Here is a 19,893-nt window from a genome sequence, read left to right on the forward strand (position 1 = left end):
TTAAATTTCATGGAAATTATTTGATCTGTGAATAGTGGAAAATAAACAAAATTTTGTAACTTTGCTGTTAAATATATTTTCAAAGCCTGATACAGACCTACTTAACGTCAAATGGAATTAATTCTAGACTAGATTTTACATGTGTTATTCTACCAAGCTTCTTCCAGGTGAGGGACTCGGCATAAAGATAGTTTTACAGGTAGTTTAGTTAGTACAGTAGGTTAATTATGATGGGGGAAAAAAGGCACATTTCAAGGAGGTCTTCTTTATAAAAATTTCAAATATATTTTATTCATTTACTTTCTTGTAAAACAAAGATGTATTTCAGTAACAGAACTACTTACAGGTTAACTGATTAGCAAATATTGTCAAAGTTAAAATTTTATCTCTTATTGCTACGGCAACAGTGAATTCAGGTGCTATGTTTGTATGTATGATTTCTGCTTTCATACCATAGAAGTTTAACTGAAGCAAAATTAAAAAAAAAAAAATGTAAGTACAAAAAAAGAAACATTTGAAAAGTGATAGTGAAAAATAGCGAGTACCAGAGACTTATAAATCCAACATTGTTGGTTCTGTCCAGAGTCTCTTTCTCTCTCTTTCTCTCTCTTTTATTCTCCATTTGTTTTCAGGAAGATGTCTTCTCCGCCTCAACCTCCTCTCTCTCCGATTCAAAAAGAAAAAAAGTATTCAAGTTTCCCTCTTTCAGGCCGCAAAAAACGGTGCTGTACAAAGTCAGTGGAAGCATCATCCAGTCCGCCAAGTCTGCCTTGTTCCATCTTCTCTCCCAGGAGGGATAAAAAGAAAAAGCCCAGTTTTCTAATAATCTAGTATTCATCTGAATTACCTACTTTTTACATTATTAAAACACGCAGTTAAGTAGACCATCTATATTTCTCTGCTTTGATGTTGTTCCTGGGAGCACTGTGCCAGTGTGTGCACTGGCCCATGCACAGCCCACATGTACTGTAACGTATCATTTCTGTCAGCTTTTCTTACACTGAGACAAACCTGTGTTCCCACTCAGCTCCCGCCCCGTTCTCTCTGTCCATTATCATCACATTTTCAAACATATTTCCCCTCATATATTTGCCTCAAATCTTTAGATTCCCATTACTTAATGCCTCCGTAGTATTGCTTAAGTTGTTGTAAGATATCATACAAGTGATTGGTTCTACTATATCAGAAAAGAAAAGTATTAAATTGCAGTGGGGAGATCAAACTGTCTGTTTTTCTTCCTAATTGTTGCAAATTTGCAGTTTCTTTGGGACTTTTATTATTCGAAGGGATGTGCAGAATGTGCAGCTTTTCGCCTCTCTGACATTAATATGTCAGATTCAGAACGACCCCCTCGACTACCTGATTCATGATAAAGCTGAGAAAATAAAAGCTTGACCACCCTGCAACCAGTTGTAGGACTATGTCATGGGCTGGTTAAAGATTCAGTGGAGATCTGGGGTTCGGGGATGCATTAGTGGAAGGAGAAATACGATCTGTGTGAAACCGGGTGGAGTGCGGGGGGAGAGATTGTGGTCGCGTCACTGGAAGACGGTGTGGTAGGTGGGACACTGATGGGACTTCATGTACTTGATGGCGAACTTGAGCTCCTTGCTCTTCTTGTCCCACTTGTGAATGGACATGAGCAGCAGTTGCTGGTCCACTTTGCGGCCCATGATGAGAAAGTTGGAGCCCAGGCTGTCCAGCTGGGAGCACGGGCAGTTGGCGCCATTCTTGATGTACAGGGTCAATTTCTTCAGGTCTTTCTTTCTTAGCACACCCTGCTTCAACACTTTCTTTTTCTTCTGTGCTGCAATCAGCTTCCGGTCGCCCTTCTCCTTCTTTACCTCCTTAATTTTCATCTTGAGGGCTGAGGAAGAAGAGATGAAGAGATATGTTTACTCTTTTATTCTCTCTAAAAACACACATATCTACACCCTGCAGGAGCTGTGAGTGTGTCACTCTGATTTCTTTGTTTCCCTCTTTGAGCAAATGTGACTTTTTCTGTCTCTGCAGGAACATCACTGAGCCCTGTGCTTGCCAGAGACTAAACTATTTTACACCTCTCCTGGGTATTATCATTTAAACTCTCCCAACAGCGCACAGAAAATTGCATCCTGTGTGTGTATATACTGTATGTGTATATTTGTGTGGCAGACTTGTTAGGGAAAACCCGTAAAAAAACAACAAGAAGGACAATTTTTTGGACGTAGAACAATCCTGTGATGCAAGTTCAAGTCAAATTCACAAGTCAAGGTGCAAGTGCTGACCCTTAAATAACATGGCAATTAAAACTGTTGTTTGATTGTATCAGGTCTTGTTGTGAGTGACGTCTTGTCTCAAAACAAATCTCATAGCAGTCAAGTTCAGGTCAAGTTTCTAGTTGTTGTTTTTTTTCTTCCTTTTTTATTCATTTGTGCACACAGTTAAATCTCTTTCAGCAAAAGAACAGAACAGACCTCTGTGCACAGCTTTCAGCATAGATGGACTTTGGTTACAGTAAACTCTGGTCTATCAACCTAATGAACTACTGACTTGAATCTCCCGTAGAGATTCATGTTTATTAGTTCATATTTTTAAATTGAAGAGATTAAAATTGAACTGTCAGGCCTTTGAGAGTGGAATTCTCTGGGTGAACATTTTGACAGGTGAAATCAATCATGGGCAGGGTAAAGTCGCTGGGTCGGTGTGAAGCATCGCTATGTACCCAAGCCTGTTGGAAGATCGCCATTTCACTTCTCGCCTGCTTGTCCACAGTTGCATAAACACCCCCGGGTACACTCTGATACTCATACAGTACATGTGAAGTGATAGCATGTTGAAGAAGGAATGTGTGTGTGTTGAATTGCCTTTCATCCACATCCTGATTCTCATCCAGCCTGCACACTGAGGACGTGTGTTTATGTGCTGCGCTTGCGTGCTGACACCTCATGAGCGCATGTGTACGTCTGTGAATGAACGCATTCATGTATGTGTGTGTGTGTGTTCAGCAAAGATAGGAAGGATAAAATCATTTCCCTCCCCGCTTCACTTTGAATGCCCACCCGTATTCGCTCGTAAGTGATTCAGTGGAGGGCCAGAGCAGCCTGGCCAGTATCCTGATGACAAGCTGTGCCCACGTCATTATACAAAGTCACTTTCTTTAATGTCAGCAGAGGGGATGTAGGTGGTAGAAGCGTATGGAAAGAAAAGGCGAAATGTGCTGTCACTTTGAGGTTAAACAGATTTTCATTAAGCTAAAGCAAACAACCTCCCCCACTGTAGCGACCAGGTGTGGGCTGTGTCCTGCCAGGCCATCGACCCAGCTGCTTTTCCTTTCTAATCTAGTTACTGTAGTTAGAGGGTCGTTTAGGCCAACACCATCAACAACCTCAGCAGTAATAACACAACAGGTAGGAATGAGTCAGTGGCTCTGTGCAAGGCTACCTGAACAATCTGTGTCCACACCACACTGCTTCATTTTTCTACTCTACAGTAAGTTTGCCTTGATAATGGTCGTCAGTTTTGATAATCCACTGAAGTGAAGGCTTGTGAAACTTTTTTTTTAACCTTGTTCACAGTGAGAGAAAATGTATGCCCTTCACCTCGTGTGCTGTTAACTAATTGACATAAAATAGCTAATTATAAGCTGAGGGTTGCTGCTATTACTGTAGCTTCCACTTTATGTTTAATTAATGTACAATCGCTAAAATCATTGTAAATATTTTTAAAATATGTATAATCAAACATGTTTGTCATATTTGTTGCTCTATCGCAAAAAATTGTATCCTTTAACCCTTGTGTTATGTTCACATTTTGGACCCTTTGGAACTGTTCGGGTCAAATTGACCCGGAACATTATTGTTGGTTTTAAAAGAAATATAGAACTAAATATTTACATAAAAAAACTCCAACATATATTTTCTTTATCTCAGTTCCAAACAATATAGATAACATACATGAATCATGTTTGCAATTACTCTCTGCTAGATCACATTTAACAATGGAAGTGTCATTCGTTTTTTGTGATAAAGTTATAATGTATGTAAAAAATCCACTATAGTAAAGCCTTGGGGTGTTTATGTGTGTCTGTGTCCATGTAAGTGTGTGTGTGTCTCTGTGTCTGTGCGTGTGTGTGTCTGTGTCCATGTGTGTGTCTCTGTGTGTGCGTGTTTGTGTGTCTGTGTCTGTAAGTGTGTGTGTGTCTGTGTCCATATAAGTGTGTGTGTGTTTGTGTGTCTGTGTGTCTATGTCCATGTAAGTTTGTGCATGTCTGTGTCTGTGCGTGTGTCTGTGTCCATGTAAGTGTGTGTGTGTCTCTATGTCTGTGCGTGTCTGTGTCCATGTGTGTGTCTCTGTGTGTGCGTGTTTGTGTGTCTGTGTTTGTAAGTGTGTGTGTGTCTGTGTCCATATACTGTGTGTGTGTGTCTGTGTGTGTCTATGTCCATGTAAGTTTGTGTGTCTCTGTGTGTGCGTGTGTTTGTGTGTGTGTCCATGTAAGTGTGTGTGTGTCTCTGTGTGTGTGTGCGTGTTTGTGTGTGTCTGTGTCCATGTAAGTGTGTGTGTCTGTGCGTGCGTTTGTGTGTGTGTGTCCATGTAAGTGTGTGTTTGTGTGTGTCTGTGTCCATGTAAGTGTGTGTGTGTGTGTGTGTGTCTCTGTGTGTGTGTGTTTGTGTGTGTCTGTGTCCATGTAAGTGTGTGTGTCTCTGTGTGTGCTTGCATGTGTTTGTGTGTCTGTGTCCATGTAAGTGTGTCTCTGTGTGTTTATGTGTGCGTGTGTGTGTTTGTATATGTGTGTGTGTGTGTCTGCGTCCATGTAAGTGTGTGTGTGTGTCTGCGTCCATGTAAGTGTGTGTGTGTGTGTGTCTGCGTCCATGTAAGTGTGTGTGTGTGTGTCTGCCTGTCTGTCAGTCAATGTATTTCATCCGGGTCAAATTGACCCGAACATCCTATGAAGGACATAAATGCGTAGGAGTATTGTAGCATATCATGTCAATATTTTTTTTTTCTTTCACACGTTCTTCACATAAAATAAGCCAAGGCCATGGATTTTCAGGACGAAAAGTCGTATCTTTGTATATTTTTTCTTTTAGTAAAAATTTGAAACGGGTCAATTTGACCCGAACACCACATAAGGGTTAATCTATAAGATCTGGTGACTGATGGTTTGCAGGAGAGTGGCCTGGGACAGTCATATTCCCACCCTGAGTTATTGTCTAGGTCCGCCCCTGGCTGGATGGTAGTACAAGGAATGTGGAGAGATCAGACATCAAAAGTAGACTGTAACAAAACACGAACTTCAAAATGCTCGAAGGGTGAATCGTGTCCAGAGATGAATAGGTAGCGACATTCATGAGGCGTGACATCAAACTTTAATCAGCTATCGCCCTATAGAATAACATCGTAGAGTCATTCTCGCCTTGATCTCCAAATCCATACATCAAAGTTATCTCGACTTCTATACTCATCCTCGTGTCTCATCCAGTCACATACATTCATAGCCAATAAAGCGTCCGGCTATCTGCCTTCACTTGTCATCATGGTTCATTCTAATGAACAGAAAGAATCTCTGTGTTACTTTCTGATCTCGGAAAACACCCTCATGTTAAAAGATTGAGACATGCAATACTGCAATTAATCAGACAAATAAACATCTGTGATTAGCTAAAGTCATGATTAATTACCGGGGGTGAGCCTGTGTTTTGGCTGCAGCTCAGAGTGTGAGCGATGTGCACGTATTTTGTTGTTGTTATTGGATCTGATGTGCCGGGTGTTTATTAAGTTATTATTTATAATGGGTCATGTTCCGTATATTCAGGACATTTTGGAGGTGTGGGGATTCGCCAAAAGATAGATGATGAAACCATTAAACTGCAGACATCTCCTCTGTGAAACGCTTCAGCACAGAAATCTGTTTTTCAGCAGCGTCTGGCCACACTTCATTTCCAGTTACACCACTATCCCTAATCTGCTGAGAAACATAAGCGGTATTTCGCAAGGTTGCGAGCTCGTTTTCTGTCACTATTTCTAGTTAAGTGCTCACAATCTTATGACTGGAGAAAGTTGAGATCAGTGTGTCATTAACTATCGTGACTGGGGCAACAGTCCATGCGAACAGAAATTCATTTGCTGGGGAGTACGATGGGCCAAAAAAGCCTTGATGTGCAGAAATAATGAAATAATTATGTTCTGGCTTTGTGTGCGGGTCGTTACCGTGGTGAACCTGAACTGCTGGAGAGTGGAAAAGTTTGGAAATTGGTGTTGAATGGACGCTGGGGACTGGAAGCTGTTAAATCAATTTATCGATTTACAAGAATAAGAGTCATGCTACACTAGGGAATAATTTGTGTTTCGCCTGATCAAGTCAGTGCGCACTTTGAGCATTTCTACAAATACACCAATATGTGTTTCAATGGAGGAGAAAGAAGATCACAAGTAAAACTCTAAATTTCTTATGGAACAAAACTGAATATTAAGGCTTTTGTAAATGCTTGACGCTTTTCCTAATATTTTAATGATGGAGGTTTCTTATTGAGGATTATGTGTGTGCTGTAGGAGTAATAGAGTTAGAGTTGAGTTTGCAGTTTCAGTCCTGTAATGATAACATCCAGGTCGACATGTATCAAAACTGATTTTAGTGTAATTTTCCCAAATCTAAAACCAAAACAAATTTTACACATTACATTAATCATGCCACACACTATTGCATTTAAATTGCTTTTCCGCAAATACATCTTGAAACAGACTTTTAAATCCTTGTGAAGCCTGTACAGAAATTAATTTTTTGCATGGTTATGTCCGTAATGCAATTCTACTTTTTTGCTGGCTTGTCCAGAAATTGCGTGGAGCAAACTCCAAATTTTGTTTCTCAGTCATATTCAGATCAGCTCATACTAGCCTACGCCAGTTCAGAAAAGTTGCAGCAGCAGTTCGGTAGTCCGTGGCTCCACCTACAAGGCAAAGAGACTGGTAGCTGCTGCAGTTTTACCTTCTGTGTCGCCTGCATGCAATTATGAATGTAACAGCTTTAGTCCTGCTCTGGATTAAACTGTCCTCTACTTACAACGTCTACCTGTCTTTATTGGGTCTTCGTTGGTACTTACCAAAGTCACTTGCGCAGTAATGCTCCATGATGTTGTCTGCCTTCAGCTCATTGTCACATGGAGGGCACACCTTTGAAACTGGGGAGATGAGGGGAGAGAAAAGTAATTATTACACTGATTCCAATTTCATTCAGAGCTATTAAGGCACAGATTAGCTAATATCTATCAGCTGAGTTGAGGTCATTGTTAGTCAAGTGCAGTCAGCAAAACCAAAGCCGTGTCAGTATGAAATCATTAAGCCCTGACCACTTTGGAGGCACTCATTGCAGCCCCCCTCCTCTTGTCAGAGGCTATTTGCCATGGAGTGAATATATAGTCCAGCAGGCTGACTGATGTTTGCCCTGCAATTACACTGGAGAAAATGTTTTTATTCTTGCTGTTGTATATTTTGGTGGTGCACGCGTGGTCTTGGCTGTGCAGAAAGGTAAACGCTGGAGCAGGAGCAGCTGAACGCGGCTGAAAAGTGATTCAGTACACAGACACAGCCAGCATTTAGGCCACACAGCAACCACACATTGTGAAACAGCGAGAGGAAACCAAAGCAACAAGTTGGGTTTATTTTTAACTCCAAATGTATGGCCATGCTTGCTTTGCTCAGGAGCATGTTTAGCCTCACTGACTTTGATTTAGATTTTATTGTGCACCTACACAGAGGAGATGCAATGTGAGAGGGAAGAAACACAGACCCTACATTAAGTTTTACTTGTTTATCACTGTAACACTTTTCCTCTTATGTGCGCAGTATGAAGTGAAAATGTGTCTGGAAATATGATAAATTATCATAACATTTCCAACAAATATTCTGAGTCCCTTCTATTGCACATGCTACTTACAAAACTTTCAGAGACTTCAATCTCCTTCTCAGACACAAACACACACAGGCATGCTTCATACTACCTTGCAATTTTCTCAGAGGGCTTCAATATAAAACTTTATTATGACAATTACTACATAAACTCCATGTAATCCCAGAGGGGCTGGTTGTACACATCTAATATCAGTCCACTCATCCACGCAACAGAGCCCGGGGCCATATAGAGAACAAGGTATAATATTAGAAACGGTCAGGGAGAGAAGGATGAGGTAGTGTATAGAAATCTTCCACACACCACCACATATACAGTGTGCACACCTGCAGAGCAGAAGAGCATGACTGTGCCTCTCTCTTTTCCTTTGCGTGTCACATTTACAAACACACACACACACACACACACACAGGTCTATCCTCCTAGCCCAGTCCAGCCTCAGGGTTAAAAGTCAGGGTTTAAAGGTTATCACCTCAGCCCAAACCTCAGCGTCTGGGCAGATAATGAGAGGGGTCAAAGTTTAGCATGCTTCGCCACTCAAATTGGGGGAAGGTGAACACCCCACCACCACCCACACCCCCACCTCCAAAAACTATTGAGTGTATGTATGTATGTATGTGTGTGTGTCGGAGGAAGTTGAAGCATATTCTTTTAGAGGTTCTGCCAGTTTTCTCCTCTGAAAGTTCCCATGGTTTCACGGGCGGGAGACGCTGCGTGGCCTGCAGGGTTCAGGCCTCTTATTGTCTGGTGCTGACAAGGAGACTGGGACAAGATCTCGGAAACACACAACCGCAGATCAAGAGATGCCAAAAGTGCTCTGGGTTTGTCTAATTTGAATGATTCCCTTGAAGCCGTTGCATCTTATTCAGGCTCTGCGGGCATTCACTCTGGTTTCACAGGGGTGGTATGTTGGCCGGAGGCCCGGCTGCGCTGATGCCAGAGCATGTGTCAGGAGGGTGCAGCCTCCATGAAACTTAGTTGAGCTTGGACCGACAAGCCACCATTTGGACGCTGTTGAGAAATCAATTAAGCAACGACTGCCCTCATGGCTTTCTCTGTCGGGGGAATCACCGTTACGTGCTGATGAGAATCATCGCTGCGTAACCCGTTGTGTGTGTGGTTTTTTTTTTTTTCCTGGACACGATTCTACTCAGCAAATATTTTGCCATTAGGTCATTGATGTACTTTTGCCATAATCTCAAAGCAGCTTAGGAATGTTTTATTTTTTTTAACCTTGCCATGTGATTAAATTGTGAAAATTATGCTCTTGCTTCAGTTGATTTTGGACTTGACTACCTCTTGTCTGCACCATTTCGTCATCTACGTGTTGGATTATAGACTTAATAACAGAAACATTAAGGTTTTCCAATTGCAGTGAAGAATGTTCTAATATTGTCAGAGGATGAGGAGCCAGTGATTGAGGATAAGAGCAGAAGAATGATGGGAGCAGGGTGCGTTGGGAGGTGCTCGGTTGGAAAGCCCTGCTGTTAATCTTCAAAGTGTAAGCCAGAGTGGAAACGACGTACGGCAAGACTCCAGCAATTTAACTGCACAACTTCACTTAGTCATAACTCTGAGGTTAATATCAAATATCACTTTCTCGATTTCATTCTCTCTCACCACTTGTATCTTTTGTCCCCCACCCTCCGCCCTCACTCCCTCCTTTTCCAATAACCTGGTTTAGGTAGAAACAGTTGGTGAAAACCGCAAAATGTACCAGATCTCCTCAGACTTACGTAACACTTGTTAATGGCACTCGCCGCCTCTGTCGCCCTAAATGAGACTTTGAGTACACGTCCGTTAATGACAAAGATCCAAAAAGTCATTAATCTTATAATGACGCACTTTTGGAATAGACAAAGAAGTTGGATTGTACATCGATGTGAAATGATGTCTCTGACAAATTTGTCAGCTATGACCTCCAAAAACCAAGACAAGATGATTATCATCATTTTGCTGTGATTAGTTGGTGTAGTGGGAAATGTCTATGTCTGTTTATATAACTATGTAGTTTCAACAACATAAATTATGATCATTATTAGGTGGTCAAAAGAGAAAACAACGCATTTCCTGATCACAATTATATCCTAAAAGACTATTTGTCATGACATGACATGAATGAATATTTCTTTTTCGCATTAAAAAACTCTTTTGGAAATGCAAGTCACATTTTATGTCGGCAACTTGTCGTGAATGGGCTGAAAATCAATTTCACAGTCAGGGGAAATCTTGTTTAACATAACGCTCACTTTCTCTCTCTCACACACACACTGACACAGATGTCAGATATCTTCATTCAAAAGATAACCATATCTTACAACATGGTCATCCAATCCCCTGACGTGTCTTTAACCTCGCGCCTTGCAGCCTGAGCATCACATCGACTTTTACGTTCCATTTCAAGTATGTGCGCGGGTCACTATCTCATGCCTCATTTGGGCCCTTTAAGTTACGAGCAGCAACACTTATGACATAAAACGGTACTGCGCCGGAGATGAAATGCAGCATGTGATTTATGTCGGAGGGCCTAACATCTGTTTAAATGCGGCATGCAGACGGACAGAGGGAGGACTTAAACACGGCCCGCAGGCAGCCCCCGGGGCCTCTAAAACACAGCACGCTCCTTGCATCTGTAGGAATCCTATACAGAAGAGAAAATACATTCTCAAAAGGCCCAGGCAGTCTTCCATGCACAGACCATTGGATCACATTTTCCCTTTCATATAACAGCCAGGGCCACATGAGTAGCGCCCATTGTGCTGCTGGGGACCTGACAGTGCTGCCCGTCTCCTTTAGCACGGTTGTAACTGACACTAGCCACATCAGTGAGTACAGCAAGGACAGACAATATCTTTCACACCATGCAATTTCAACGTCTTTCTCAGGACAACGTGCATATTGTCTTGAGGAGCATTTTCTGCGGAGACGTGCAGTTTGAATGCACTAAAGCAGCAGAGTCCTGCCCACAGTCGCGGTACCTGTTGATTTACCGATGCTGACAGTAGATAAAGGTAACGTGACCATAAGGCGGAGATGATGGGCGGCATTAACTGTGCTTTACCTGACAGAATGAGCTCAGCCGGCCTTTTTCTCTCCCTGGATGCCTGGGCCCTCTTTTGTCAGCAGTCTGCTTGTCTTCCCTGCTATAATATCTACAGACTTGTGTTTCACATAATCACATCCCATGGGCCCCTGTTACACACACACACACATGCCAGAAATCATCACACACACACATAACCTGAGCTCAGATGTTGGTGGTGTTCCTCTCGCTTTTGGCCATGACAGAGAGGTGGAAAGTGAATCTAACTCTGTACTGTTAGTTTCCACAGGAGCCCTCCATCAGTGCTATATCATGTAATTGCAGAATAGCTCAGATGGCACCGGGCCCTCGCAGACAAGGAGAGCAGCAGGTAGAACAGCACTTAGTTCCTGCGATTGATCCAACTCGCCAAGGTCCACCTGGATTACACCGAGAGTCCTCGTATGATCCCGTGTGAAGAGCACGGTCCATGTTCTTTGACACAGAGGGTTCCCAGGAAACTCACTTCTAAGAGTTTCTTCTCTGAAATTCCTCTTTATTATTCCTGGCCGTGTTTGTGTATGTATATGTGCACGTGTTTCTGCATGTGTGTGTGTGTGTGCGTGCATGCGTGCGTGTGTGTGTGTTTTAGAGCCAAGAGCTTGTCCTCAGGATGGCCTCATCGGCACATCTGAGAATCTCTGGTTCTTAACAAAATGTCAGTGACTGAGCCTCCGGGCTAGAAGTGATACGGGTTCACTCTCAGTTTTTAAAACACACTCACACACATGCACACAGGCAGACACACAGACATACACACACACACACACACACACACACGACGTACTGTACACACGATTACACCCTAAATTGAATTTTCAAAGTTAACCAATATTCCAATTTTGGTTTATTCTTTTTTTTTTTTTTAGTAACTCAGCACATTCTTGTCTTTTATTTCTTAAAAATGTTTAATAACAAAGATCCCTCTATATGTTTGCACTGATCTCCACTACCACTTCCTGTAATGTAGCCGCCTCTGATCATTGTTTGATTAGATAGGATCAACAAACAGTTGGCTGTTTGAGGAGGTGACAGAAGGAGCTGAAGCTGCCTCCCTCTCAGGCAGCACGTAAAAGAATGAGTTATGGCTCTGCAAAGCCAAAATGTCACATAGTTGATACCAGTCCCACAAAAACAGAACAGCCATTTTTCCTAATGGAATAAGTCAGCTCCGCATGAATTCACTAGAGAATCCTCCAATGATCTCTTCCCACTTTTTTTTTTTTTTAATCATCAGGGTAGCTCGTTAGATATGAGTATATGTAACGGATTTTAAACAACTTGTGACTGACATGGTTAAATTATGTTTTTAGTATAATGTGTCAAAGGTAAAGTCAAGTTAGGATTCAATCTACAGATGAAATATTAACATGCAGGAACATTTGAGGTAAAGTGGAAGAAAAATGGCAATAAATGGTTAAAGGTAAGAAGTGGAATATAGAGGAATAATAAACAGTTTTCTTTCAGTCCTTATTGAAAGCAGAGAGGCGGACACTTTTTTTTTGCTGCAGGAAGCAGCTTTTCTCCTTTTCTGTGCACGGTCTGCCTCTCTTTCCTCTCTCGTTTCCCTCTCTTTTCATTTCTCCCCATTCTCCTCTCCCTGGGACAATCAGACTTTAGCCCATTCGCTTTCTCTTGCCTGCCTCTCTTGTCCTGTCATGTCGACTAATTAGTGGGAGCTCAGTAATTGGCCTTCTAGCTAATTGGCCTGCCGGCTGCCAGACCCAACAAAAGGCTGAGCAGGCTGGGACACAGTGGGGACTGTCCCCTTGCACTGTGTAAAGTCTCTCATCGGCTCCCTCTCTCCCCCACTCTCAGCACTGACTGCTTTTGTGAAGAGGGCTGCTTAAGTGGCCATGGTGCACATACACACACACACACACACACACATGCACACAACTCTACATAGTCCCCACTCACACCTCACGGTTATCATCGGTCCTCTTACTCATTATCTGTGGAAAAATTATATAATATTTTCAATCTATTTTGCGAATCATCTCCCAGTAACTGCAGTGTGCTCACGTGCGTGTGTGTGTTGTGTTGTGTTTGTTTATTTATCCACGCAGAGCCTCTCTATTCACTCACTTGTTAGATTGATTGATTAACTCTTGATGGACGTCTGCTGATAAAGGTGCGTGTGTATGCATGTGCGTGTGTGTCACCTTTTCAGCTGAGATGTGTTTAACATCACAGTGCATTTGTCTTAACTCAGTGAGTGATCTGGCCGCCGGAGTCTCTCAGTCTCCCGTGTCTCTCTCAGTCTGTCTCTGTCCCTCCCTGAGGCGTATGTAGATGGCAGGGAGCCTCCCTGAACTCAACTGTCCACTTACCCAAGAACTTTCCCCTGTAGCCTCTTCCTGCTCCCGTCTCCCTCCCTGACCTCCTCTGGATAGTCTCTCGCTCCAGCTTTCATCTGTCATGATTGCAGTGCGGGGGGAAACCATATGAGCCTCCCAGACGTTTCTAAACTCTCATTGTGTCTGACTCGGCATGCTCTCAAACCCTCATCTGTCTAGTCCTAATGTTGTTATGTTGCATGAATCAAAGTCCTGCAGCTTTCAATGCAGAGACAAACTCATATGTTCTTCATTTGTTTCCCTCTAATACTGTTTTACTTCTGCATTTGTGTCTGCACAGCACAAATCACTGTAGCAATAAATTTAGCTTTTTATTACAATTTAATTTTTAAAGTAGTGCATTGTTTTACTGCTTACTTATTTATTGCTTACTAAAAAATACACATTTTGCAATAATATAAACTATGTTTTGAAGAGAATATTTAGTTTTATTTATCATTTGAATTGAACTGGTTTTAATGTGCTTACCGAAGTTGTCGCTGGAAATTAAGATTGTGTATAAAGTGTATAAAAATGTGATATTTTGCCAAGTTAACATGTCGCAAAAAACATTTCTAAGCCACGATGTCGACAAGTGACTCTTTCAGGGCCCATACCAAGATTTAATGTGTGTGTTTATGTTTACACTTTAGTGTGCGAGTGGGCTTTAACGGAGGTGTCAGAGTGGGTGTATGTGCGCATGATGCCGTACCTGGTGGCTGGGTCGCCTGGTTGCCAGTGAACTGCATGGGGATGCAGAGGTCGTTATCAATGGGGAACTTATCGCAGGTCAGCATCTCAGGCCAGGGGAATCCATAGGTCTCCATCACTGGAGCACAACTGTCCCTCACAGCTTCACACAGCGAGCGGCAGGGATAGATGGGCCTGTCCAGACACACAGGTGCAAAGAGCGAGCACAGGAAGACCTGGGTATCGGCGTGGCACCGCTTGGCGAGGAGCGGCACCCAGCTGCCCGCCTGCTGCTTGACTTCTGGCATGGTCTCGTGATCCAGGAGGTTGGGCAGCCTCATCTTCTTGTAGCCCACGTTGTGGCACAGGCGCAGGTCAGCTGGTATGTCCACACACTGGGGCTGCTTGGTGTAGAAGCGGCCATTGTGGAAGTTGTCCGACTGCCAGCTGTAGTAGTCGTACTCATCTGCGGCCGAGACGGTGAGAAGGAGGAGGGAGAAGAGCGACAGGCCCAGTGCCAAGCTGAAGGAGCTCTGGGTTAATGCCCACCTGTGGCTCTTTTGTCCGTGTGCCATAACTATGTGAGCCCGGACCAACAATTCAAGAAGGTTGTATCCAAAGTCTCCAAAGTGACTCAGTGACAACAAAATGCAGCGAGAAGAGAGAGCAGTAAGTGGGGCAGGCGAACAAGCTGTAATCCCTTTTTTTCTCCTGAGTATGGATGCGGCGGATTGAAAACAAAAGTGTTTAATTCCCTTCTTCCCTGGAGAGTCAGCCTCTCTAAGCCTCCTTGAAACACCTCCCTGTGTGTGTGTGTATATGTGCCTCAGGTAGTGGAGTGGGGAGGCAGCAGTCAAGAAAAGGGTGAGCACACAAGTAGCACTGCTTATTTTCTAACTTTCCCTGTCTCCACAATATCTCTCTGTCCTCTTCCCTGTCCCTCTCTCAGAAGTGTGTCCAGCCCTGCCCTGCTCTGCTCTCTGTCTATCAGTCTGCAGCTGTAATGAGGAGTACCTAGGTTTTAAGAGGCAGTGATAGCTGCTCTGCTGCTGCTGCCTGCCCCTTAGAAGGCTCCCAGACCACTCACCTTCTTACTGGCCTCCCCTGGACTCAGTCACCACAGCACCAGCCAATCACGACCCCGGGGGGAGGATCCCACCGGCCTCCAGAACACTCCTCCTGCCCCTTATCCTCAGCAGAACCCCTCCTCTAGGACAAGTTAACATGAGAAACAGAGAGAGAGAAACAGAGAGAGAGAGAGGATAAACTATGGCAAGTTTCTCCAGTTGTATTTTTTATGCTCAATTCTTGAACATGCACAAGATTCTTTGATTAGAAAGACAGCGAGCGTTCATCATCTTCCTCTGAGTCATGCTGTTTTTATGAACTTTCTACCCCTCTTGCATCGACTCATCTGAGACTCAGCAAGACTCCCCGCGCATAACTAATGATGTCTGCCTGCCATTCAAGCCTGCTCTCTGCATTAGCTCAAAACAGTCTGGCATAAAGGCTTGTGCTGGCAGCAACAAGTGAGAATACTCACTCACACACACACATGCACAAGCAAGGAAAGAGCTGCAGCAGCGTGGGAGAGGCGAGGTGACAGAGTCTGAGTTTGTGCAGCTACAGGTGGCTAGGTGGTTTACCCGCGCTATGTGAGTTATGCTAATGCGTATGTTGACTGTGAATAGAGGCACGCTGCCCCTCTGTCTCTTTCTATCAGTGCCACTGACACAGTGAGAGCCCTCGCCTTGGCAGCAAACTCACTGGAAGGGTCACATTCAGATTCAAAGGGCTGTAGCATTGTGAGCAGGATGTGGGATTGGTGGCTCACACGGAGGGTGTCCTTACATCTTGCTTTTGATCTACGTCACGCATTAATGCTTCTCCTGGTGTGAATGGCCTGTAAATGCAGGTTCATAGAAAATGATTGTGTTTGTTTGCTGGTGAGAGCGCACATTTTATTGCAATATAGGGGGGATTGTTGGGACACAATCTGGAGCGTACAACAGCTGGGCGCTGCGAACGCTGAGATGAAGTAGAAAGACGTGACCCTGGATTATTGTTTTTACCTGTATGTGGCAGAACAAACAAGGAGACCAGGGGAAGCGCGTGTATGTGTGTGTTTTGCAAACAGTTGGAGGTGTACTTGGATGAGAATCGGAGACGGTATTGTTTTTCGCCTGTAGCGTAGAAGATAAAATTCCAGAAACAGCAGTCAGTCCATAAAATCTAATTCAATAAGATGAAATCAAATAGATAAAATGTGGTTTAATATCAGGCGACCAGGCACATCAATAAAACCCTGAAGTCCACATAATCCAAGCGTGCATTTAGTTTTATAGTATCTTGACCACAGTTATTTACCAAGCCAAGGGATTGTGAATAAGATTACCGTGCCATCTAATCATTTTTTAAACTTGAGAACGCGGTTGAGCGTGTTTCAACCTTATCTTCCCGAGCTACAGTTCAAATCCCTCTTGACTTATTGGTGTGTGCAGACGCTGCAGAGCGATTCTTCTGGGAACCAGGAAGCTGCCAGCAGAGCAAACAAGCTCAATCTTCTCTAAGAGCAGTTTTCATAACCTGCAACGTGGAAAGATGAGATGGCGGCGAGCTGAGATCACCCCGACAATGTCGTCATAATTGCGAAAAAAGCGTCGTTAAGAGTGAATATAAAGTGCTGTTTTGGTTTTGATAAGTTTATAGCCAAGGCTAATTGACTGGATTTCCTCACCTCTTCTCTTCAATCACTCTGCTCTTGTTTTCTCTCCTCAAAGTGCTGTGTTTTCCACCGACAGAAACTGCTCGGCTAACCTTTACACTGCAGCTAATCAATAATACTCACACCTAATAATCTGTGGACCTTACTCCTTCATGAAGGGCTGGTGAGATTGTCTTGTGCACACCTCACTATCTCTGTGAAGTATCTTGTGTACGCGTTAGTGCAGCGGTGACCTATTTTAAGACTGCTAGCGTTTCCTCTTGATACAGGCACAGTGTACTGCCTTCAAGTCGGTAACAAAAGTGTCTTTCATGGTAATCAATCAACAATGGTTGTCTCCTCTTGTTCTCCTTCCCCTAACTGGCCCCTGTGGCCACCGGCCAATCAATTCCACTCTTCAGTTTCCAGCCCTGTGATTGGACGAGGGCTATAAGATTAGTCCAGCCTGTATTGTTGGGCCTAAAGGTTTAGCATGGTTTGAAAAGAGAGTCTCAGCAATTGTATGAGTGAGTGTGTTTGGAGATGGTGGTGGTGGTGGTGGGTAAGGGCGGGTGTGTGTGTGTGTGTGTGTGTGTGTGTGTGTGTGTGTGTGTGTGTGTGTGTGTGTGTGTGTGTGTGTGTGTGTGTGTGTGTGTGTGTGTGTGTGTGTCAGGGAGATTCTAAAGAGGAAAGGCTGGAGGGTGTGGGTGAGGTGGCCAGCCGCCCAGATATGCCCTCCAAGCAGAGTTTGAATTCCAAACCACACAAGAAGATGGAGGGGTTGATGTAGATCTGACTGAACGGATACAATCTGCACAAAGTAGAGAAAAATGTATCTTATCTCCCTCATGGTCATATGAGCCATTATGTATTCTCAGCAGCTCAGTTACACGTTCCTCCAATTTTAGGTCAGAGTTAATTAAAGCTAAAGGGCTAACTGTAATGTGTCTCAGACACTTGATAGGAAAGTAACTTTTTAAAGAAACCACAAACATTTCAAATATTACTTGTGCTCATTGCCATGAGGACAAAGTGGGGAGATTCATGACTCTGAGCAAAGATGTTGGCTGCGACTACAGTGCACAATAAAATGTATCAGTTGTGGGAGAGGCTGTGCAGAGGTTTTTATCCACACAGTAACAGGTTTTCTCCCAGAGTAAACCCCCACCTCCTCACCACACACACACACACACACACACACATACACACACACACACACACACACACACACACACACACACACACACACACACACACACACACACACCAAGCCTTGCAAAGCAGTAATAGGGATTAGCTTGCAGAACTGTCAAAACATGTGTGAAACACACAGACAAGCGTCTCCCACAAAAATAGTTTTTCCTTTAGTTCTCTCTTTATTTATCTCTCCCTCTCTTCTCTCTCTCTCTCTCTCTCTCACTCTCTCTCTTACTCACACACACACACACACCACTGAGACTCTAACTACAAACTGTGTCAGAGACATAATCACTGAAGAAGTCACTGCAATTACTCCACAAGAGGAAATGTTTTGAACTTTTAATGAGTCTGATCGTTTTTCCAAGCCAAACTCTTATAATAGGGAAAGTGCAGTAAGTCAGCCTGAGTTTTTATTCACCAGATACACATCACTTGATCAAGTTAGACATCTTAAGTAGATCCCTCTGCCTGACTCTTTCCTTTTACATGATAAACTTTTTCCTAAAAAAAAAAATGCTTTCTTCCCCTCAAACAGAAAGTAAAACATTTCTAGTCAAAACAGTTTGGTTCTATACTGATATTTCTGTTTTTCGACACAAACTGTATAAAAGCTACGTTCTGAAATTTAGCAACGAGTCCACAAAGGATCAAAGCTTGCTGGGTAATCTGCGCTCTTATCCTGCTTGTTTGCAAACAATAACAGCAGGGTCAGTCAGTCCACAGACCACAGTGGCCACAGATCCATAATCCAGCGCATGCAGACGCACAAACAAACCAGATAAATCAGCACAGAGCTTTAGTTCTCCAAGAATGTCACAAACTCACACAAAACTTGGCAGCGCGAGTGCCACCAGGAAATACCAGGCTTATATGGAATGATTGATTTCTGCCTCGGTTCAGCTTGTTCACAGAGCCTACGGCCAGGAACCACTTCGTCACAGGGGACTGTTGCACGTAGTTGCTGAAATGTGATAAAATTATGTTGGAAGACTTTAGCACCACACAGTCACATAGTGCTAAACCCATAGATGCCCGTCACACCGGGGCAGTGGTGAGGAGATATGCTGACAAGTGTTTGCTCTCTCTCCCTGTCTTCGGCCGTCCTGCACACAAATTCACTACCACCCCAAGTGTTTTTCACTTCATGTTTGCTCTTTTTTTTTTTTGTCCGTCTTTCCATCTCGCAACTCGCCTGTCGCCGTTGTTCTTGTTCCAGCGTCAGATGCTTCTCCATTAGACGTCAGGGCTGACACACAGGGTCAGAAGGTGCATTCAGTCACACAGACAGACAGACAGTTTCACCTCCCTCCTTGTGCTTTGCCCGCCACACAAACTGAGACACACACACCCCCACACACACACACCTCCTTTTTGCTGTCAACTCAGACTCTTACAACTGGGTTCAGCTTCCCCTAATCAGTCTTTGTAAAGGCACTTTGACCAGATCACCGACATGCAACCCAATGTAAAGAGACAGAGAGGAGAAAAGGATCCCCGAACTGAAGCGGAGGATTTTTTTTTTTTTTTTGTATGCGTGTGTGTGTGTGTGTGGCCAAGTGTTATAGCAAACTTCCTTTTGAATCTCACACACAAGCAGCAGCATATCTCTTACAGTTTCTGTTATTGTAACGGAGCCAGAAATGATGGCTCTCGTCAGCATTTTGGGTAAAACTTGCTACCACGGTGCTAGAATTCACACAATCTGTACATGTGTGTCAGCGTGAGCATGCTTGCACTTCCACTTCAATATCTCTACATGGAAAAAATGTGTTGCCTCCAGCTTGGGGGTATGTAAGCGTCAGCTCCAGTCTTGTCTCAGGCAGCACATTTTGACCGTTTGATCACATAGGATCTTGATCTCGTCCACATGTGGACAGACGCACGTACGTCAGCTACCGTGACAGGAAACGAGACGGGAGAGCAGGTTACAAATCATAAAAGAACAACGGCCGTGAGAGGAGAACCCCTGGAGAAAATCATTTTTCGCAGACGT

At 43.6% G+C, this 19,893-nt stretch overlaps 1 protein-coding gene across 1 annotated transcript; it reads right to left on the reverse strand.

Moving 5' to 3' along the window:
• Positions 1-262: 262 nt before the first annotated feature.
• On the reverse strand, positions 263-15,081 carry sfrp5 (secreted frizzled-related protein 5). The gene is made up of 3 exons (XM_085800073.1): positions 14,019-15,081; positions 7,080-7,157; positions 263-1,867 (listed from the first exon to the last, which is right to left on the reverse strand). Exons 1-3 carry the CDS (start codon positions 14,569-14,571, stop codon positions 1,539-1,541), a joined length of 960 nt encoding a protein of 319 aa, XP_085656199.1. The 5' UTR covers positions 14,572-15,081; the 3' UTR covers positions 263-1,538.
• Positions 15,082-19,893: the final 4,812 nt, after the last annotated feature.

This window comes from Trachurus japonicus, chromosome 15 (genome assembly GCF_045865225.1).
Source record: "Trachurus japonicus isolate A0001 chromosome 15, Traja_1.0".
NCBI lineage: Eukaryota > Metazoa > Chordata > Actinopteri > Carangiformes > Carangidae > Trachurus > Trachurus japonicus.

Bases quoted from the DNA above. Each gene is read 5' to 3' on its own strand.
- sfrp5 (XM_085800073.1), bottom strand. From the start codon at position 14,571: ATGGCACACGGACAAAAGAGCCACAGGTGGGCATTAACCCAGAGCTCC. The intron at 7,158-14,018 runs GTACGGCATCAT...TCATCTCCCCAG, and splicing joins CCAGGCGACCCAGCCACCAG to TTTCAAAGGTGTGCCCTCCA. The intron at 1,868-7,079 runs GTAAGTACCAAC...CTTCTTCCTCAG, and splicing joins TTACTGCGCAAGTGACTTTG to CCCTCAAGATGAAAATTAAG.